This window comes from Lichenostomus cassidix, chromosome 5, assembly GCF_008360975.1.
Source record: "Lichenostomus cassidix isolate B80296 chromosome 5, HeHo_3.0, whole genome shotgun sequence".
In the NCBI taxonomy this organism is placed as follows: Eukaryota; Metazoa; Chordata; class Aves; order Passeriformes; family Meliphagidae; genus Lichenostomus; species Lichenostomus cassidix.
Window position 1 is genome coordinate 51,544,054 of NC_139486.1, and position 23,295 is coordinate 51,567,348.

General features: G+C 36.4%; 1 protein-coding gene across 2 annotated transcripts in view; it reads left to right on the forward strand.

The window, feature by feature from the left end:
• SPON1 (spondin 1) overlaps positions 1–23,295 on the forward strand; it is a 288,707-nt gene that overhangs the window by 154,741 nt on the left and 110,671 nt on the right. For both annotated transcript variants that reach the window (XM_085063050.1, XM_085063049.1), the window contains exons 4-6: positions 13,805–13,878; positions 14,552–14,674; positions 18,486–18,634. In XM_085063050.1, the coding sequence (XP_084919176.1) occupies positions 13,805–13,878; positions 14,552–14,674; positions 18,486–18,634 (346 nt within the window). The remainder of the gene's footprint in view (positions 1–13,804; positions 13,879–14,551; positions 14,675–18,485; positions 18,635–23,295) is intronic.

A 23,295-nucleotide genomic window follows, 5' to 3' on the forward strand; every position in this document is an offset into this window, starting at 1 on the left:
AGTACAACTGACACATAGTTGAAGAGCTATGAGGAGTTCACTGTAAAATTATGTCTCTAAATGTTCAAAGTGTAAACTCACAGCAAAGGAAGCCTGGTTGTTTGAATCAGATATTCAATTTGTTATTCAGTCTTTCCCATTTATCCTCTCATTCTTCCCATGGTATTGTCCAGACACTTCATGTCAACAATTTTACCTGACTGTTTATGAGAATATTAATAGTGGAGGAATTGAGCACAGCTGTAAAACATTTACTGACTGCTTTCCATTATGAGTAAATATAACAGCCAAGGAAAAGAGAGACCAACTGCCTTCCTTGCCTAGCGAGAGCTCTTGATAGCAATCTGTTTATGGAACCATAGAAGATAACAGTACTCATGAATAACTATTGTTTTTTGTAGTAGAATCAATGAGTCTTCTGCATGCGGAGAAATTTTTATGATTTCCATACTACTATTTTTTAAAAAACCAAAATCTTTATCTTCCAGTTAGCTACCATGTAACAGCAGCAGTACCTTCTGAACTTCATTTTTTATAGAGATAACAGTAATATAGCTTCACATTTCATAGCTTAAATAGAATATTTTATAGAGAGGCTTTATATATTTCTACACAATTAAGATAACAAATGAAGATACCTCTGTGTATCCTAAGAGTGCAGAGAACAACTGCAACAATGATAGATATAAAATGTGCAATTTTCTATTTGCTATTCTTTTGATGTGCCTTCATTTCCCCTCTTCTTCACTTTTAGGAGATGTAAAAGAAATGTGCCCAGCTTCAAATGGCCAGGGACATAGATTGGGAGTGAGGAGATTTGGGTCCATTCCTGTTATTCAATGCTGGATTTTGATGTACAGTTTTTCAATACCTCTGTTTTCTCAAGAGCTGCTAGAGGCCAGTGACTCTTCTATAAACCACTGCACGATAGAAAAGCTTGATTGCATTGTCTTGGCTGCTTAAAAATAAATTTAATATTTTCTTCATCCAGCAATTCTATTTTATTTTTAAACAAATACAACAAAAGTTTGAACTAGTCAATGAAACTAACTTAGAACCCTGTTTTTTATTTTATAGGTTAAACACCCACTGAGTTTACCTGTGTTAGGAAGACAAAATAACCTTCTGCATTTCTATACAGCTTCTGTATTTCTAGCAGCTCTAATATTAGGTTTAAAAATGCATATTTTCATCTCAATATATATGGTAGCAGCCCCTTGGATCTCCTGACACATCTGCATTTAAAACCAAAATACAATTTACTTTCATTTTCACACAGGTTTAATATTGCTTCTTTAACTTTACACTGGGAGCATGTGAATTTGGAAAGTATTATAAATGGATTTTCTTGTAATTTTGTGTTCTTCTAGATAATCTTTTATGGTGCAATTAATAAAGTAATCCTACATAATCTAGTTAGATTCATCCTTATGTTGCTTTGTTTGTAAAGATTTAGTATTGCAAAACAGCTTAATGGTTTTGCCAGTCCAAGATTGGTTTATTCCTTGAGGAGTGCAAAGTAGTGGAAAAACTATAAGAAAAAGGAAGTATGGAGAAGGGTGGTGATCTTTCCTCTAGCAACAAAGGGAATGTAGTTATGACTTTATTATGAAAGATAATATTTTTAAATTTTTTTACATTCGACCTTGAAAATGCTGACAATAATTTCTTATTTTAAAAAAAATCATTGTTATGGCATATTTCATGGTAAACTGAAGGAATGTGCAGTTGCTCTCATTGGTGCATATCTTTACTTCTTTTCACAAATGCCTTTTTGTAAAAGAAGCTGTTTTGTGAAAAATAAAAAAATTGTGCACTGATGCGTAGTGGGGTAGGAATTCAGGCATTAAAAAACTTAAGCATACTTTATGACAAGACACTGATATCAGTTACCTTTTTGATCACTGATATCAGTTACCTTTTTGATCACCGTGCTTTCTCCAGACTTCATGGGGAAATCCTTTAAAAAATTATGTATTAACAGTGGACACAAACACAGAACTGATCAGAAGTCACTTGTATCCTAATTTGGCATTTTACAAAACCACATGGGACATTTAAAACTTTATTTTTTATTTCCTAACTGTTATCCATCTGAGTTTCTCAGTCCTTCCAGATTCTCAACACTGTTCTAAGGATACTTGTGTGTTTAAATTGTGCACTTCAAAGAGCTATGTGAAGTAGAAAATGAGGTATATTGCTTTCTAATGTTCCTACTTTCTGCTCCCAAACTTGAAGATAGATAAGGAAGTAATAACAAGTGAAGTCAGAAGCGTCTTTAATGAACTACCCAAGCCTTTTCTGTCTGACTTTACTGTATCATTGGAGGGAGTATTATGATCTAGCTTCCCGTGCCCACCTCTTGCTTTAAAAATAACAACATTGCTGTCTAAAAAATTCCTGCCATTAACTTCTGATGCAATTAATACGTAAGAATTTTAGGTAAAGCTTTGAAAAAGTCTGCCGGTTTGATGCACCTGTGTATTTACAAGTCTAAACAGATATAGGAAAAATCAAGAAAATGTTTTTCAATAGTTTTCCTTATTGACAAAATTTACATCAGAGAAAGATAAATCCTCAATGAATTATTAACTCTATTTACATATCCTAGAGGAAAATGCAAAAAAGGGTTTAAGATATGTCAGGAGGGAAGCTCTATGAAGTATTTTAACTGAAATCTGTTTCTCTCTGAATTTTTGCTCCCCGCAAGTTGGGAAATAAAACATAAACTGTGATTTCTTTCTGTCTGAGTCTCTAGTAGAGTCTGCATTTTCATAAATTTCAAATAGTGGGATGTAGAAAAAAATCAGCTCCATAATTTGCTTGTTGTTTGCTGTTTGTAATGAAAATCATTGTTAATTGAGGAGCCCAACAGCTGTAGGACATTTGCCATTCGGCAGCAGCTGTCAGTAGCACTCTGGTTTATTTTGCAAGCAGATGTTTAATTTGACTTCAAGGCCATTGTCATTTTTTGAGGGGAAACAAAGAGAGGAAAGGAATAAAAATAATAATGATAGTCATAATTTGATTTCCTTTCAAAACGTACAACAGAGTCACTATTGGTGATATCAGAAGTGTTGTCATTTTTTATTACTGAATGTTTGAAATCAGGTTTTTTATAACTGCCTGAAGTTACGCATGATAATTCATGTTAAGGAACTGATCTGTCTCATGTCAGGAACTGAAGGTATTATTTTAATGTAATGTGATACGGTTTTAAAATATGAATTTTATTCGTGAATCAAAATGCCATACCATTTCTGCAGGTTACAGATAAAGAGATTTTGGTCTCTGTATTGAAACCAGCATTCCAGTGGGCCCCAATATGTTTTGCTTACTGTAGTGTGGTGGTGCTCTCATTGCACATCAGTCAATGTGAAGGGCAAATTGAGCACAGCGATGATGAAAGGAGGTAATTAAAAAGCTAAGTAATGTACTGTGGTTAATTTTTAGTTTTAGCAAGAAATTATTTTATCCAGTATGTGCCTAGTGATTGAGGCTTTGATAAACCTGCCATTATAACAACTTGGCGAGATCCTCCATTATCCAAAATGTCTATTGACCCAGATAAAAGAAAGGAGATTTTCAACGAATTGTCTCAATCCTACAACACATTGGTAATCCTTAGATGTTACAAAGTCTAATTTAAGTTAGTCATAAATATGGCACAACTGGTCATTTGCTTCTTCATAATACAATCATTATTTCAAGATTGTATTCTATGAGGGTATGTAGGTAATCCTGCAGTTAAATGTAAGAAGCTATACTGGAGGTATTGCATGAAATTTTCATTAACAAAATTTTTCTAGCAGGCTGATGTAAATATTTTCTAAGGTGTCTGCAGGTTGACAGGAATCTAGAACAGCTCTGTAGGGCACATTTTGCAGTTAAAATTTCAAGCACAGCACTATTATAGTAGGAAAGGCAAATGGATGAATTAACCAGGCGCTGGATTCTGGCCATCCTTACTTGTATTGAGTTGTATTTCAATTCTGAGGTGAGTTTACATTTATTAGCTGGAGAGTCCCTAAGAGTGGCGTGCAATATCAGTAAGGGCCTTAGAACCTGAACACTGTATTTATCTTGATTCTTTTCTTCATGTGAAACACCACAAAATCAATTCTGATTTGTTTCCTTAAAGGAACAGCTATTTGTATTATTGCAGTTCTTTAGAAATTCTGAAAGGCAAAAAAAAAACCACCCAGAAAAGAAATTGTTCTTTGCATGAACTGGCTGTGGAATAGATTGTTATCGTCTTTCTCGTTACCCGGTTTGACAATTTTAAGGCTATTGTGAAAGGATTGAAACACTTAATTCAACCAATAATTGGGTGGGCCATTCCTTTCTTTTCCTTGCAGTAATTAGGTACCCACTTTTTCCATCTTTTCTACATCATTAGACATGCATTAAGTATCTTTTCTATCTGAACAGCAGCAGCCAGAATGCTTTTTGCCCTGCTTTCCCGGAGAAATGGATTTGTTGCTCCATCAGTTCACTGCTCCAGCAGAATGTAGTTTAAAGTCTTGCAATGCACCAGAAAGCACACTTGATTTTTTTTTAATGGTTTCTGGGTTTCATTTGCTGCAGAAAGGGCTGGGTTACAGGCCCTGTGTCTGGGGAGGGACTCAGTTCTGTTCGTTAGAGAGATAATGAGCTGGATGCTCTCTTGCTGCTGTATGTGAAGCCCCATGATACCCTTAATGTGTACCAACACATTTAGGTTTTACAGATTACCTATCACACAGTTTCTTCCCACAGATTCCTCTGAAAATAGAATATACACTAGTTTTATATACAGAGAAATAAATATGTGCTCTCTTATGCAAATGCCCTGCAGTGGTGTCTAAGTTGATATATGGTGATAAAAGAAACTAATATTAAAAATATGTTACACATGCAAAGGTATTGAAGCACCACCATCTCATGATTGCTCATAAAGAAGTTGTCTTGCTCATCAGATTTAATTTAGGTAGAAAAATATTAATGAATTGCATTTATCTAATTTGTCTGAAATAATTGTGGCCAAAACATTGTCTTCAATATGGTGAAGAAACACAAATAGTTATCATTCTTCTTGGCTTTATAATAGTAATCTGTATTTGTGCCACACACAGTTCTACTCACAAAGTGCTAAATATGTTCAGGCAAGTAAGTGAAATAAAGCTAAACTGAAGAGGAGGTGAATTTGACAGGTATTTGGATTTGTGTTGTCTGCATTGTCTTTTTCAGTAAGCTATTTGTCTCAGTGACAACAAAGTTCTAAGCACTGTCCTTACAATTTCCCAGCTTTCCAGTGGCCACTCATGCCTCATAAGAAATTCAGGCTGCAATTCCCTTCTGATTAAGTGAAACTGAAGTTGGTAATTGATTTCAGTAGAAGGTCAGTCTGGTATCACTAGAGTGTCATATAAGAGCAGCATGAGATTGCAGGACACATCGGGTTTTCAAAACACCCTCAACATCTGTGTATCTGGTAATTATATGGTGTTAGTTTTCAAAGCATGCAATTTTTTTTCTGTCTCTTTCTGCTTGATCTTTGTTGAAAACAAGTGGCTCTCCACTATAGTAAACAAAACCACATAGTTATTCATAATACTTTTGTCTAGAACATTGAGAGATTTGTTTTCCTCATTGCTTCAGTTTCAAAATCTCAGTCAAGATTTGGAAATGTTTAAATGGCACTGCTTGGGTGTCGACCTCAAACCCATAATGGATTCACCTGTTTCCCATACAAATACCTGAAGGAGCACTCCTGCTTCTTTACAAAAAGTCTGAACCCTTGCTCTATTTCCTCCTGTATCTCTAATCACACTTGGTGTATCTCAATTACGCACATTAAAACATCTCCCTCTTGGAGTTTCTAATGAAGTTAAGAATCTAATTAACTGCACTTTTGTTCCAAATAAAATGTGGTCAGGCTGAATTCCAGTTCCTAGTCTCTTCCTGCTTCTCAGTATAAAGGGTGATTTCTCATTCTAATCCCTGTCATTGCTGCTTACTACTGTTCACAATGCTGCTTTAATAGCCTTATTCATGCGCTCTCCTTGTCCCGATGATTGAGGGAGATACCAACTCTGGATCTTTTGCTTAATCCCTGCTCCTCTAAGCATAATTGTAATCACTTCCTCCATGAAATGCTGACCTTTATCCGGATCAAGAAGACTTTAGGAACCCCACTGAGGTAAAAAGCTTCTTGAGACTGTAGGGTTTGTTTCCTCTCCCTGCTGCTGTATGTTGTGTAGAAAATGCTTAAAATCACAGTGAAAAGGGATCACAGTCTTCCAGGGAGTTTCATTATCCCAGAGTGATTTGAGGGGTTGAAGTATATAATTTAAATGTAATCACATCCATAGTCTGGCAATACACTGCTGCAGCAAAGAGATATGCCTAGACTTGGTTCTTGGCCTTCCTGTGCATGTCTTGGACAATTTTTGATCCATTTCCTAATCTGTTTTTTTACCCTTCAACACTGTTATTACCTTATCCCTGACAGTATTTTTCTGATTTTCATGTGTTTAGCAATTCTTTCTCCATCATTTGCTTCCTCTGTAGCAGCAGAAGTGCAATCAGTGCCACTGGTGTTGGCATCTAATCAGACACAAGAAAGTTGTATGATTTTGGCATTTTTAGGGCTGAAGCAGGAAGACCACAGGCCCTGATATACACGTCCCATGCCATTGCAATCTGCAAAAATCTCTGTATGAAAGTTTGGCAACAATATTTGCTACAAATCCCTACTGCAAGTAATTTTCACAAGCAGACCAATTGTATGAACTCGAGACATTTAACACTGTTCTTAGCCACAAGCAGATGTTGAACAATGGGTGGGTGGAGAAGCTTGGTGAAAACCACCCTAATAGTGTAGCATAATTTCATGGATTAATTAGATCTTTCTTTGGTAATTGTGTGTTGTATGAGCAGGGTGGTCTTTCATCTATTTCTCACATAAAATTTGAATTTGCCTTCTTCCCATACACTTCCCCTTCAGAATGAGGGAAGTGGAAAAGTTACTGCTATCACCCCTTTTATCTTTATTCGTTCTTTATTTTCTTTTATTTCTCTGCACTCCTGTCTTTCAGCACAAACACCCAGCTTCTCCTGGCATTATCTGGCTGAATGTTCAGTAGGCTGTGCAGTCTCAGCTGTCAGTGAGAGCTCTCAGAACAGCCCAGGTAGAGGAGATTCAGTTGTTACAGGCATTAATTCTTGACAGATGAAATGTGTGTCTCAGCTGCACTAAAGAGCTGACAAGTCTCTTCTGATGGTTCCAGTTCCACTACTTAACCTCAAGTACTACAGATACTGTATCAAAAACTTCCTCAGGGAAATACATTCATAATAGTAAGGTTTCTTTTAAGAAACAGCATTAAGCATTTTAATATTAGATTATCTTTGTTTCAGTGGGTGTTAATTTGTTCCATTAGTTTTGGCATTCACCTTCAGGCTCCTGTCAATTCAGAGGAGGAGAAGATTCTTCTGGGTTTGAAAACATCACTTTATTCCTGTCTAGATTCCTGCTACTGATTATCCACAATCAGTATTTTATCAGTGGGTGGGCTTTGTTAGGATATTGCTTTTGGCAAATAAATTTTTGTCTGTACAAGCAAATAATTTACTCATTAAAGTGTAACTTCAGCATATTGCTAGTTGTCAACTTAAAAAAATAGTAAGAGAATGACAGCTCTGTTATTTTTTGTTTTATCATCAATTTCTTTTACTTTATGCTTTATAAATGTTGAAGAGATACAAAAATTTTTCTAAAATTTTGGGAATCTTTTTGTGGCTTCATTAACTGAGTGCTCATGGTCATGCTTCAGTTTTACTTTTTTTGGGTTTTTTGATATATGAAAAAAGTGGTGGGTTTTTTTACTGCCCCAACCTGGAGTGGGCAAAGGTGATTCAAGAGAGGAGGGGAATATGAGCAGGATATAAAGATTAAAAGAAATGCTGTAAAAGGGAAAATGTTCTTTTCCTGCATCTCAGCTGTCCACGTGGGCTGTGCAATAATGGCAAAAACAACAAAAGTCAAGCAGTGACCTCAGGTCAAGTAGGGAACTTGGGGACAGATGAAGGGAGAACAGCACATGTGTGAGGGTGTGAAATGTGGCCTTTGCCCACATGGTTGGTTTTCTTCCCCATCCTGGCACATCACGTAAAGCAGGCTGGAGCATCCAAACGTATTTGAGTTCCCTGTGCAAGTGGATGAGTGTCATGCAGGTTGCACAGACCTCAAGCAGAAATAAAGTGCAGGTTATTCCTTTCTGTAATTTGTCATATTGCTTCTAGGATTTGTTAGTACATGAGTGCTTTGTGTTGGTTCTTATCTCAAGTTAGCTCAGTGAATGCAGTTATCAGGTAGCAGGACTCTGAGTTCACCAGCTTGAAAAAATCTGTACTCCCACCTTTAGTAGATTGTTTGCATCTACTCCACATAACCACTCCTTGGAATAACAAGATCAATCCATCTTCCAAACACTCAGTCCTATCCAGTCTTTTCTGACTTTCCCTTGCAGTATAATTTATAATGCTTTGCTCTGAAATTCAAGGAGATGGTCCTTGCTACAAAAAATAGTGAACACCAGAATCCCTTGTGAAGATATAGACTATGAACAGCAACGGGCTTTAAGTGATGCTGGTTTTTTGTCACGGGTTGTTTGGGCTTTTTGGGTTTTTTGGGTTTTTGGTGGGTTTTTTGTTGTTGTTGTTGGTTTTTTGCAAGTAATAGGTGTAGTGTTAGTGTCAGAAATTATTGTCAGTACAAATTTTTATCCTGAAGATTTTAGATTTAACATTTATATCCTGTGGTCATTCAAGCAAAGAACAGAGAGATTTTCTGAGGGAAAATATAAGATAGCAGCATGTATAGCTGTTTTTTCCCTGGGAGCTTTTTGTTGTATTATATATGATGGCCAAATTAGTCCTGAAGTCAGTGAGCTCCTGTGTAGGTGTGTGGTGGCAGAGCGAGTATGACATGAAGGACACCAAAAGGATTTGGAAGCTTAGAATACTTTGTTCTTGCTGTGGGGTTTCTCTGAATTAGAGTTTCTGACAGTATATGTGAAATGCTGAAAAATGAAACCGAAGAAGGATATTCTCGGGTCTGTGTCTGTACTGAAGTTTTTAGAAATGAACCTGTTTTATTGTTTTTCATGTGACTAATCTGTTAGAGAAAAGATCCTCATCCAATGCACGGATGTAAATGTGGAATTATGACAACATTGACTAAATTTCATGTTAATAATACTGTCTTTTATCCAACATCAAATATCATCTGGTTGTTTTGTTCAAACTCTGTTAACAGCGTGCTTAAAAGAAAAACCTAATGAACGAAACCAACAAGATGACAATACAAAATGCACCTACTATTTTAGCTTCTAAGTTAAGCATTAAAAAAAAAAAAAAAAATTTGCTCCAAATTTTTAGTAGTATTGGCCCTTGTCATTAATGGCTGATGACAGATTCTGGTGTAAGTGGAGCCTGTCCTGGCTGAGACAGCACACTTTCCTAACTGAAAATTATTTTGAAGAACATGGTTGTCAAATATACTATCAGTGTAAAACTTGCTGGACATGTACTGGCTAAAGGGTTGTATATGCTTTCAGAGGAATTTTAATTTGTTTTTAATAAAATTCTCCTAAATATTAAAAAAAAGGAGACGCTTTTTTTGGTAAAATTCTGTGAGTTTGTGCTTTCCCTGACCTTGTAAGTGCTTGTCAGAAACACAGGGATGGCTTTTTTCTAGGACAATATAGAAAGAAATAAAATGAGAGCATCCTAAATAATGCATTAGAATGACAAAACCCAGTAGCACTAACAAAATTAAAGTGGAGGTAACTGTGTGGTTTTCATGCCACTTTCTACTGTCCAAGTAAATGGTACATTTAGAAATTCTTTCTCTCCAAAAAACAACAAACCCTAAAAACAAACTTAACATCCTGTTAATTGCTCTCAGTATCTTTCTGAGTTGGGAAACAACTTGTCATATTGTAATTAAGTCAGTGAGGCATGGAATAATTAAAGAAAATAATTTTGATTACTAGAAGGGCAAGACAAGGTTAACTCACAGGTAATATAGAGCAGAAAAAGTGTCTTATCTGCAACTCAGGAGTTTATTATTATTTCTCAATATCCAAGTAAAACTTGGGGTATCCTTACCAGCTCTGACAAACCTGTTTTATTCAAATGTAAATCTAATATTATACTTAATGATTTTGATGTAAGCTTAAAAAAAGGTCATAGGAACAATTCTTACAAATCCTCTTCCTTACTTCTTTTGTCACATCACTACACTCACAGAGGTAATTTTAAATAAGAATATTTCTTTTCACATTAGGATTTGACAAAAGGAGTGAAGAAAATAATCTAAAGATGTCTCTATGGGAAAAAAAAAAAAAAAAACCACAAACCCAAACTGACCCCTGTGTTTCTGGTATGAATTGGAGCATTCCCAAGGCTGGTCTGAATTTTTATGGTTTATGAAATTTCCTGTTTCTTAATATGCCAAATGTAATTTATGTGTCTTTGGCAGAGCTTTTCACAGCAGGATGGTACAATTGTTGTGGAACTGTGCTGCAAAGGCACTTCTTTCCCCATGGAAGTCTTTCAAGGATGTCTTGTCACGCTGCCCTCAGATGTGGTCTGAGCGAACAGCCAGGACAGGGACATTCCAAAGCAGTATTGCCAAGGCAAATATTACAGAAGTAACTAGATATTCTTTTATTTTACTGTGAGAACTACAAAAAAGAAGTACTGATGCTTTTAGGACAACTCATTTGGTTGATTTTCTTTAATAAAAGCAGGTGCTGTTAGGTGTAGATATGCCTGTAACTTACAGTTTTGCTTCTTAGTTTGGTGATGGAAAAGCTTTAGCACAAATCCAGAAGTTTCACCTTGAAGAAAATGAGAAACAAACGGATTTTTTTCAGTCAAATTTGTTTCCTTTTCCTTTTTTTTAAACCATCTTTTACTGATAAGCAGAGAGAAAAAAGAAGTCAATAAGGGAAAAAGAAACAAGAAATTGAAGATCCACTTTTATATATATATATATTTGATGGAAAGCAATTGGATTACCCCTTCCCATTAAATTCAGACAGCACTGGATGTTTGAAGTGGTGGGAAGGATTTATGTAGACTACACAGATGGGTAGCTTGTGTAAATTCTTAAAAGTTTTCTTGCCTCTCTCTTGAAGTTAGCCATTCCATTTTTAGGTGTTTTTTGTAAGCCTCAAAGCCAAAGGAAAGAATCCTTAGTCCAAAGATCAGAACTTTTACAGAAGAATAAAAATTATGTTAAAAGAAAAAAAAAGGGAACAGAGGTAGTTTTAAAAGCTAGCAAATACTGTGATCATCTGTTTTTGTCTGTTCAGTCTAGAAGCTGATTATTAAAACAGTTAATATTTTAGAATAATTTATGATTGAGCATTTGTACAGTTGTGTGCCTGCTTTTGATATTTATGCAGCCATATAATGTGCCCATCCTGGTGCATTTGGAATCAGTATAAAAACTCCCATTTAAATTGTTGGCTCTCTATATAGTCTCAAACACAGCTGAAGAGACAATGACTCAGAAAGCTGTGAAGCTTTTGTTATTAGAAAAGGAACTGTTCCCTTGACATTTTACAGTGACAAGCTAACTGCAGCAAGAAGAATAATACAAGTACACTTCAGGCTTCTCACAATCTTTCTCTATTTTTTTTTTTTTTTTGTAAAATAACTAGTAACTGCTTCTCAAATACCCATAATATCTTTTTTATCTGCAGAATTGAGATCTTTATCAAACAGCTGATTTTGTATTTGTTTGGATGAAGGTAATAGAATAATTTAGGTTGGAAAGGACTTCTGGAAGTCACTTAGTCCATTTTCCTGCTTGAAGTAGGTGTTGAACCATCAGTTTGGTTGTTATGTCAATAGGTTGCTGAGGCATGGATCTGGTCAAGTTTTGAGTATTTCCAGAGATGGAGGTTGCACAAACTGTCCAGGCAGCCCATTCCAGGGTTTAATCTTTTTGGCCCTCCCCATGGTGAGAGAGGTTTCCCTTGTATCTGTATGGCATTTCTTGTGTCCCTGCTTTCTGTTGTCTTGCAGTGTAGCATCCAAAAAGTCTTTAAACTTGGCCTTGGCTTTCAGTGTGAAGGCTGCAAAAGCCAAGATAGCTTACCACTGTCACCGTTTGGCCATTGGGCTCTTATTATTCCTAGCAGTTGTTCTGGTAGTTATGTTTGTTATATTTTTTTTTCCTCTTATTTCTTGTTAGAAACCCTGAAAAAGGTTTCTCAGAAAGTTTCTCACATACTTAATCAGTGTCTTCTGCCACCTTTTAAGTTGTCCCTTGTCAGCTCTTGTATTGATAAAATACAACTAATTCTGAGTTTCATTCACTTGCTGTTATTAATAGCTACAGGCTCTAATTTCTCCCTAGTGTGAGCACTCCCTTATAAAGATGATGCCTAGGAGTTTCCTTTCACCCAACACTGGCATGTCCTTGCTTTTAGTAGAACTCAGTTTGCTTTTCTCTGTTTCATGCTGTTTTTTCACAGCCTTGGTTGGTTGCCTGTGTTCTGTCCCACATCTTCCTTGAGGACTTGCCAGCTCGGTTCAGGATTAAGAGTTTTTGCATCCTTTTCAGGTTGATGTAGCTTGAAGAGGTTTGCAAAACCCAGTTATTCTCCTGGGTGCTTTATGATGTGAAAAGGATTCCTTCCTCTCTTACTCTGGCCTTGCATCTTGGCAAAGAAAGTGTAGTAAAATTGCATCTTATTTTTGATAATTTTCTGGGTGGGATGTTGTCACAGGAAGGTTACAACTCATCTAAGTGTCTATGGCCTCACCTTTCTTCTCACTTGAGCTATCATGAGTGAGGAATAATTCTAGAGAGATTAAGATAATTATTTGACTAATACTGAAGTAAGACAAGAAATTGGCCCTAGCTGTTTAGAGTTTTAAATACAAGTGATGGTACAAAATGTTGCTAGAAGAATGTGTTCTTGTACTGGTAAACAAGGAAGAGTGCCAGCTCCCAAAGCATGATGTCCTCAGGAAATTCTCTGTCCTTAGATTGTCTTAGAATTCAACCAAAATCTGTTTTCTTATACAAAGAAGATAAATTTTACATGTGAATAAAATTGTATGGTTAAAAATGCTTAAAGAAGGTGGTTAAAGTTTATTTGGGACTGAATATATCCACCCCTAAGGCACTGAGGCTTAGAAATTTACCTTTTGTTTGAAATATAAACCTTATTAAAATATTCTAGATTTAATTAATTTTAAAGCAGCTTGTCTTTTGGAACCTGTGAATTGCTTTCAAAGACTTTACCTTATGCTAGGTCTTTTCTAACTTCTGTTTTGCATGATATTTGCACTGAATTGCTGTCATATATCAGAAGTACTTATCTCTTTAGAATGCCATGTAATTTCCTATGAACAGCTGCTTACTTTAGCTGTGTTATTTTTTGGCTGAAATTAAATACAACTTCAGTATTTTAATTAAGATTTGAATGAAAAATTGAATACTCAGTTGACTGTCATGCATTTCAAGAGCCCAGGTCCTCACCATATGACTAGGACCACTTCCCTAGAGCTCAATATAGTTCAGGTTTCTGTAAAATGCAATGAAATTAAAATGCAAGTTGAAAGAAAAATAGTAAAAATAGAAAATCTGTAGTCCTAGATTGTGTATATATATTGTCAGTATGGGGAAGTATAATCATGTCTTAGTAGTACAGTTCTCTCCTTTTGCTAATTTATCAAGTGTTTTCTTTTTGTTTTAAGAAATAAATATATTTCAAATGTTTTTTTCCCTTTATAGAGCCAGTATTGTGCAGAAGCGCATAATTTATTTTCAAGATGAGGGTTCTCTCACCAAAAAAATTTGTGAACAAGGTAAGGTAAAGTAAAACATCTTTCTGACCTCCTTGTTGTGTTCTGCATATTTCTCTTAACTGGTTGTATAAAACTAAAAGTTGGAGGTGTTGGACAGTTTCAGCCAAGTTCAAATTTGGGATCTGCCATTCAGCTATGTTCTTCCTTAGCACATGTACTCCATCCCATACAATCTTCCTTGCTTCCCCCTAAATGTGATACTTGCAATTTTTACCTGGTCTCTGAGTGATACTCATTGGTTTCCAGGGAACTTTATTTATTGAATCCTGGGCTATTTCATCCTTTCCTAAACCTTAGTGTGGCAGCTGGTTATTGCATCCCACTGAAGAACTCATATGCTTTGGCTGTTCAGAAATTTCAAGCCTATTGTGTTTTGATATCAGCTGAGGTTTGTTCTTGTCAGATAACTAGAAATCCCTTTTTGAATCTGAAGATGATGGAAATATTAATGCCCTCTAATTGAAAAATGTCGATTTAAATCATTCCATTCACTTATAAGTATGGTAAAGGTATTTCTGTGCTCTAGTTCAGTCTAATGGTAAACTTAAGAGTAAACAAAGCCCCCCAGTGTTTAAATCAGATTTATTTACTGGAGTATTTATTATGGCAGCTCCACTGTCCTCACTGCTTTTGAGTTGTCGCCATTTTCAATGGGTGCTTTGACGTTTTTCAGACTCAGCCTCGGAAGGTGTGACTGACAAACCAATTTTAGATTGTTGTGCCTGTGGAACTGCCAAATACAGGCTGACTTTTTATGGAAACTGGTCAGAGAAAACACATCCCAAAGATTTCCCACGTGAGTATCATTTTTTTGTTTGTACCATACAGAGGCCCTGGAGAGGGTTGGAGCTGGTTGTGTGACACAGAATCACTCATTTACAGCTCAGCAGTGCAAATTATGACATATGTGGAATCCTGCTGACATTCAGTATTGAAAATCAATGGATTTTTCTGCACTATACCTTTCCAGTAAATTCTATTGATTTGCCTGGCATTTTGAGCTGAGGTGTGTATGAGATTGTATTTTCAAGATATCTTTGTGGGGTGAAAAGTTCCTTTCTTTTTTTCCTTGTTGAAAGCTTAGACTGGCTTATAATGTAGAGGTAGGAAATGAGATTTTAGGCAAAAGGCCACAAAGGATGGGCAACTCACTCACATTTTGATTTTTCAGCCATGCCAATCTAGCCAGTTTGTTTTACTTCAAAGTATTTTGAATTATTTCAGATAGTTTTAGTGAGATTTGAAGTTTGCTGCCCAAGGATATTAATTGTATATATAGAACTTAGAATAGTCTTGTTGTTTTTGTTGGTTAAATGCACAAATAAAAGACACCTTCTGAACTTTGCCTGTCTGAGGTTTTAAGTGGCTGAATTAGAGAATCAGTATTTTTGTTGCAATTTTACTTTTTGCAGTTACCCAAATATCTGTAAAAAGGTGAAGTTACAAAAATGTGTATTATGCGTTTGGTCTTTCATTACTGACTCTAAGTCTGCGGTAAAAAAGGCTAGGAGAGTATGTAAGGTTATGAATTGCATTCACAGGTCTTTAAACTTTGTTATGTTTTCTGTGACATTTTATGTTGCTTTAAAAGAATATTATTGTCACAGAGTCAGAATATCCTCATATAACTCAAATATGGTTTTATCATCTCATAGTTTCAGCAGCCTAAGCAATACTGCTTGTGTTGAGTCTCTCACATTTGAAGCATAGCATTGTTCAATTGCTATTGGTCAGCATAATACATGGGAGGTAAAATAAGCAAAGCTGATAATTGCAGGAATGCTCTTTTTGGCTACTGGATGGTTTAAATATCTGCTGAGTGTGAACTTTATGTGCACTATTTGCATGGATTCAGCTGCTGGTTAGAAATAGGGCATAAGAAAGTGATTGAAGAGCTGTGAAATTACTGTGACTTGGTGATGTAATACTGGGGATAAATGGCCTTTTCTTTTACATCCGAGTCAGTAAAATCATGAAGAGTATGGGTGAATCACTGAAAATAAGTGAGCTGCAATAGTTTGCTACAACAGAGGCTACTCTGTAGCGTGCTATCTCTCCCCTGTTACAAAATGATAAATTAAATCAATATTTTACCTAAACCGGAAAAGGGAAAAAAAAACCCATTTGGTACTTACACAACTAATCCCTGTAATTGCAGCTGACAAGATTTTACATTAAAAATTTCTGAAAATTTAAGAAAATATCTCATCCAGATATAGTGATATTAAAAATGAAAACTAGTCATTTCCATTATTCTTTAAAATGTTGGGTTTGTGCAGTAATTATGTAAAAATTCATTATGGACTGTGGTAAATCACTAATTATTTGCCAAGCCACCACATCAAAAATTCTGCTCTATTCTTATACTATCAATATGGCTGAAATAGAAAGTAGATAATAAACTTCATTTTTTGCATCTTTAACTTCTGATTTGCTTTAAAAAACCCCAAAGAGTATGCACTTTGTGCAAAGCATTTATTCTCTCTGGGTATCACCCATATATAATAACAGAAATACATATGCTCACATCTATGAAATGTGTCAGAGGATAAATTCTCATCTTGTGATGGCACCTGGATATTTATGAAAAAATATACATATAGGTGTATAACTTGAGAAACTGCTCAAAACTACAAGAATGAAGTGAAATAAAAGCATTGGAAAGCTGTCAGTGTTCTGTTTGCTGTCTTAAGACCTGGGGAGTGCCACTGGATGTAAAATAGCTCTGGCCTCGTGCTGCTCAGATTATCTCATGTAGAGAAGGCTCTTTGATGGTTAGAGGAAAAAGCTTAAGAAATATCAAGTTGTCTCTTTGTTCTTATAAGAAATGGACAGTTCAAGGTGAGGAGTGAAACATCTGCAAGTGTAGTCGAGTTCTGAGCAAAGTTTAGGGGTAGTTGTGGTATGACTTTGAACAGCTAATTTGGGCAGGTAGGTGGGCTGGGAGCTTTCTCTGCAGAGCCAGTATCTTCAGGGAGGGCTGGCTGGTGGCAGAGGCTCTGCTCTGACTGCAAAGGCATCAGATCCTCTTGTCCTGCTCAGACTAGGGAGGGAGAGAAGCTTTGTGCACATGGAAAAGTTCCTCACCCATTTGACTAAAGACTTGCAGGCACTCAGGTTCCTCTCTGTGGTGATCCATTTTTTTGTAGGGACTCTTCTCTTTCCAAAAGCGTCAGTGGCACTTCCTGTGTTCCAGGGTAAGCTGCAGTCTGTGGCTTGTGAGATAGTCAGACCCCTGTGCTAGGAAGAGAGAATGGGCACAACTGGAGTTCTCATGGCTGCAGCTGAGTGACAATATCCCTCTGTGCTCTGACACGGTGCCACTGTGTATTTAAGAAACAGTTACTAGATCTTAGATCAAGAAACCATCTTCTGACATTGCAGTCTCTTCAGCTATGGAGGAGGGAAGGTTTAGTTACGGGGTTTTTTTGCATTTAAGGCTCAATTACTGATTAGCTTTAGTTGATTCTGAAAACGTCAGGCCCACAACAATTAAGAGCTCTGTAAATGTGTTTTGGTGCAAGTTTAGGACTAAGGAAGCTATGCAGGGATTGTGTGCTGCTCTGCTAGGCCATCTCCCTCATCCATCTATTCTGCTTCCTACACTTTTCTAGCTTTTTCCCCTAGTGTTGGTGTTCATTTTTTATTTCTGATCTATTTTCTACTCGCCCATGATTAGGTTCCTGCATCTGACTTTATACAATTCTCTGCGCTGTCTTTTTCAATTTCATTGTTCCACCTCTCACATCTTAAATTTGCATTCCTTTTATTTACTTCATTATTCATTTTTCATTCATTTATTCAGTTTGCAGCTGTTTTTACTGCTGCTCTCTACCTTTCACATTGCAAAGAAAAATGTTAAATATTGTCTCACTCCATCATTCTGACTCCCTCATCTCCTACAGTCTTTGCCTTGTTACCAGACTGTCTGCTTATGTGAGCAGTTCATTTTCTCACCCTTTTTCTTTAAGTCCATAGATCTGCAGAAGGTTATTTGACACTTAAGTGAATTGATTTTTATTTCCAGGACTCTGGGACTTCTATGACTCCTTATTTCTGCTTGATTCTCTTTTCAATTCCATCATACTTCTCTGATATCTTTTTCTTTAAACATTTTTTTCCATTTTTTTGTTCAACAAGACAAGAAACAAGAACGGGAATCCTTTTGCTTAGCTCTACAACTCTTATATTATGAGAAATCTGAGCAAGAAAACTCAGTGAATATAAAAGTACATATAGAAAGATTTACTTCACTGCCTTCAGTTAGGAAAATGCTGTTAAATCTGAGGTAGACCACTGAAGTCTTCCCTTGCAGGTTTCCTTCTCAAAAATATTTGACATAGAAAGTTTAAAGTTTTCTTAAACTTCCTGAAATGAGATCTTTGATGAAGAACAAGTATACTAAGCCTATTTGTTTTGAGGGGCTGCTTTATACCCAATTGCTGTCAGCCACTGGCATGTTCTTACTACTCTAAAGATGTGATGTATTGGCGTAGTGCGAGCATGCAAAAGCCTCAAGAATGGCTTTATTAAAAGTCAGGAATCATGCTTTGAGGCTGTTTGTATGGTTGTTTGATGTGTCTTGTTTTGTTTTTTTGCCCGGACAGGACGCACCAACCACTGGTCTGCCATCATTGGTAGCTCTCACTCGAAGAATTACATCCTGTGGGAGTATGGAGGGTATGCCAGTGAAGGTGTCAAACAAGTTGCAGAGCTGGGGTCCCCAGTAAAGATGGAAGAAGAAATTCGACAGCAAGTAGGTGTATTTTAATTCATACTTTAAAAAAAAGGATCCTACCTTGGTCTGTGAATGATTTGTCATTGACAATGTCTGTGAATGTCATTTTGCTGACTAATTCTCAGTGAAGTGGATAAGGAGTTCTGCCTCTCTTTCTAGACTCATTCTTACCCTGGCAAGAGTTTTTGTCTGGGAAAGGACAAGTAAGTCACAGCATTCTGAATTTAGAAAATGTATGAGTCACGTAAAACATAAATCAGAAGTAGTAAAGTAAAACTCACCTTTTAAGGCTTAATTGTGAAGACAAGGATTTTGCTGAAGGAAAACTTTGAAGACAGCAATCAATATCCTTATCTTAAAATAGTGCATTACTACCTATCATTTAGATACACTTTGCAGAATGTTACACTTTGCTTCTTGATGAATCACCTCATTTTGTGTTATACAAATATATAAAGTGCTGTGTTTCTTTACTCATCATTCTTCATGTGTCACAAGCATGCTTTCCCTAATAATCTCTTTTACAAAGAAAATAATCTATTTCCTAATGTTGAACACATGCAAGAAACTCTCTGTACATATGGACACTTTTTCTACATTTGTGTGGATCTTTCCTATATTTGACCCTTCTGAAGATTAGGTCAGCAAAAGTAAAAGCAGTGTTCAAGATGACGCTGTTGATTAATCATTCTCCCTTTTGGTAACTGCTGCCTGTTAAGGAGACAGTATTTGGAGACCTCCAGGGCAGATTACATACAGAGTTACACAGAGGGATACAAAAAAATTTTCAATTATATTTATATAAATAGTGTAAAACAATCTCAAAGACTGTTTTGTTCATCAGAAAACTTGTATAGCGAAAGGCTTTGTGTGCTAAATTTCATTTGCTTTTTTGTGATGCTTTAGTGTATATAATCACGGTACAAGAACAGCTGGTTTATTTGACAAGAAACTCCCAAAGCCAAGAAAAATAAAATAACACTAGCTTATAACTTAATATATAAAATGGATACCAAAGGAATATGAAGGGGAAAAAACAATTTCGATGTGGGGTGAATTTTGATCATGGATACATTATCTCTTAACCTGTAATAAACCTTGGTGTACCTGGAATTGGAAAGTAGGCCTTGATCCTACTTTCAAAAGAAAGTGGCTGGATTTTATCCCAGCAATAGGATATGAACCCAGAAGGATTTAAATTATAGCAGAGTGTTGTATATACCACATGTAACATCACTTTTGCTGCCTACTTGGGAAATCAATATTTTCTTGTAATAGGCCCAGGTGGAATAAAGAAATCAGCAATTTTGTATTGAAGAATATAATTTCTATTACAGTCTTGATGAATACTTTAAAAACAGTGGTTTGGCACATCGGAGTTGTGACTATAGAAAGATTAGGTCTCCTGAAGCAGCAAGAGCATGGGGAGGGTGTGGAGTGAGGAGCAAGTAGAGGTGCACTTGTGAAAGGTCACGCTGAGTACTGGGAGTAGAGGCAGTGAATTTGAAGGGAGTATGGAAAAAAATGAAAATCATGTCTCTATCTGCTTTCCAAATCTGCCTTCTTTGTTGTTTTGTGCCGTATATTTGTAAAAATGGGACGTATTTATACACTGGATTCAAATCAGAGGAGCTTGTTGCTTTTGAACCACTTCAAATAGGTAGCTGGCTACAGTTTCAGGGGCTGCTGAGATTGAACATGAAATTAATGGATGGTGCAGTTAATTCCAGCATTGGGGTGTCTGATTTTTTCAGCCCTGCACTAGTTCCCCTGATTCTCCTGGGTCAGTTTATCCAAGCAATGAACTGGTGGTCTCACTGGATATTACTTAGAACAGTGCAGAATGTCATCAAATGGCAAAACATTTTTACTGAGTTTATTTGACTTTTTTTTTCTTTTTAACATGCGCTTAAGCTACACTAATATTTTTGAGATATTTTGAAGTAAAATTCTGAACCAAGACAGCAAAGCTAGTGATTCCAGGAGCTAATTTGCTGACATTTAAGTCAGGCTGGTTTTTTTTTTTTTTTTTTTTTTTTTTTAATTTTCACTTTGCCCCTTTTCCTTAGGATATTTGCAATATTCTTACCCTCCCTGAAATTTGATAAAGATGTTTCCTTCCCCACGTGTTGCAATCTACCTCAGGATCTATTTGCTCCTTTTCCATTTCTAATTCTACCTTTCTTTCCCCTGTCTGCTGTCCTCTCAGCCTTCTGTTGTGGGTTGATGGGAGGATGCAATTCATTAAAACCTCTCTCCAAGCAGCCTTGATGTTTTTGAAAACAAAGAAAAGGCAATTTCTGTTTAATTCTGGTGCCTGGACTCAGAGCTCACCCACTGCAGTCAATGGGTGACACTTGGGTTTGGGAATCTCCTGTGTCTGCTGTGTTTTGTAGGCAGTTCCTTAGGTGAATACACATACTTATGTAATCAGCCTCTATCATTGACATTATGCAAGGTTTTATTAAAGAAAAAGAAATCTAATTATTTTTCTGTTTTATTACCAAAATTTGCGTTGTACAACAACAAAAAAAGGTCTTTCTTTCAAGGAGCTTTGTTAAGAACTGTCCTAACAATTACGTGTCATTAACTACAAAATCCTCAAGCGTGAACATTGTGCTCCCCATATGACAGAATGCTGCATCATCATCAGCTTTTCTTCTTGACCTGGCACCTTGGGCTGCTGAGATTTGTGTTGTTACTGTAAAGAGCCTCTGTGGGATTTTTGCATGGATGATCCTGGGCACTGTAAACTTGCTTTGTAGTTTGTTTATCTGGGAGAACTTAAAGGAACTAATCAGCCTTTTTGTGAAAGTGGTCCTGGCAGCCTGGAAGGAAAGCCAAGGCACATAAGAGTTTTACTAAAACAATCTGTCAAGTGGTTGATGTGTACAATAGGATAATTCAGGCGTTAGACTTTAGGGGTTATAAATGAACAAACAAAAGATGGAAGAGGAATTATGTGAGGGAAACAATGTGCACTGACCTCATGTATCTCTGAAATATATTCACACTTTCACTTTGTTTTCAGAATTTCTGATTTCTCCGTTATTTGATAAACTGGCTCGTTGGAAACAAATACAGAATTTGAAAGGGAAATTCTGCATTCAAATGGGGATTGCTCTGTTTAAACAAATGAACAAACAAACAAGATGGGTAAAACATGACTCAGAAGTGCAAATCTCACATCCTAGGCAGATGAAACAGAATTAAAATAGAAACATTGTTTTAAATATCTCGCACCTCAATACAAAAAAAAATTGTTTTGCCTAATTATTTTAGAATAAATATTCAGTCATTTTCCCACTATTTTTTTTTAAACCAAGGAAAGTAATATTCTGTAACTTGGAAATTTTTTCCAGAAAAAGCAGTGTGTACTCTCTACATACTCCCTGTGGAGCCCTAAGTGACATTCTTACAGGTTTGGTTTAATGCTCTCTGAAAGGTCAGTAAGTGGGATGACTTTTTAGATTGTCTTCAATGTCCTCAGATGAAAGCTGACTGCCTCCAGACCTTTCAGAAGAGTAAGTGCTGTTTTTTAGGAAGACGATTGTAAAGTTTTAGACACATGATAATTTAAATTATGTGTGTGAAGATGAAACCTGAAATAGCAAAAAATTTCTATAGAAAAAATATGCAATTGTTATGACTCCACCTAAACATTTATCTTTATAAAATAGTCCTTGTTTGGATTTTTTTTAATTAAAAAAAAAGAAAAGGGAGTAAAAATTCAAGTTCATTGTTGGATTCATCGTGATTGATTGATTTTGTTAAAGTAATTTCAGTATTTCAGTTGAATAGTTATAATTTTATTATCTGTTTTGTAAGGTAGTGTTGTGTTCCTCCACAGAAGAATGGAGTCATTAGATTTTCCCGGCTTAGGCTGGTAAATCACCTGAATTACAAAGAGTAAGCTGCAGGATATTGATCACTTTTTATTGCAGCACTGGGGAAATTATTGTGTTTATTGAAACAAGCTCAAAAGTTTGCTTTTTGAGTCAGCTGTTACTGTGTGCTCAGGGAGGTTAAAATTAGCCAGCCTGGGAGGTTCAACTCAGTTACACTTGTGCTTGACAGAACAGCTGGAAATTGTCCCTGAACACTTCACCTCAGAGACCAGGATACCCCTGACAGTGCCTGGGAATTAGGCTGGGAATTGCACTAGGAAACTGGGATTATTGTCAAAATAGTTCAGTCTGTGTTTGTTTCAAGGAACTAAAAAATTAGTGACTACATGATGGCTTGGCCTTCATTGCAGAGGAGATTGAAACTTGTGCAGGGTCTTTGATTATTTTGCCATGAATTACTATTGATGTTTCTGCTGCTATTATTACTCATGGAAACCAGAAAGAATTTGCCACCTGGGATGTTCTACTTTTGCTTAACCAAACTTCCAGTGAATGGCATCAACATACTCACAGACCCCTTTCTCATCAGTCCCCAGAGAGGGCATTTTTGTTCCCATCCAGATTTCAGAGGCACCAGCCTCTCCCTGTTGAAAAGACAGCAAATATTAGTGTGGCCATAAAGTCTGATATGAAGAGCATGGCTGCTGCTCTTCCAAACAATCCAAAAGCTCTTTAGGTTTCTGTGCAAAACCCCTGGAAACTTTCAGTAGTTTTGGACTTGGTCGAACAGTGAAGCAACAGAACACTGTCCCAGCATGCTCTCCACTTTAC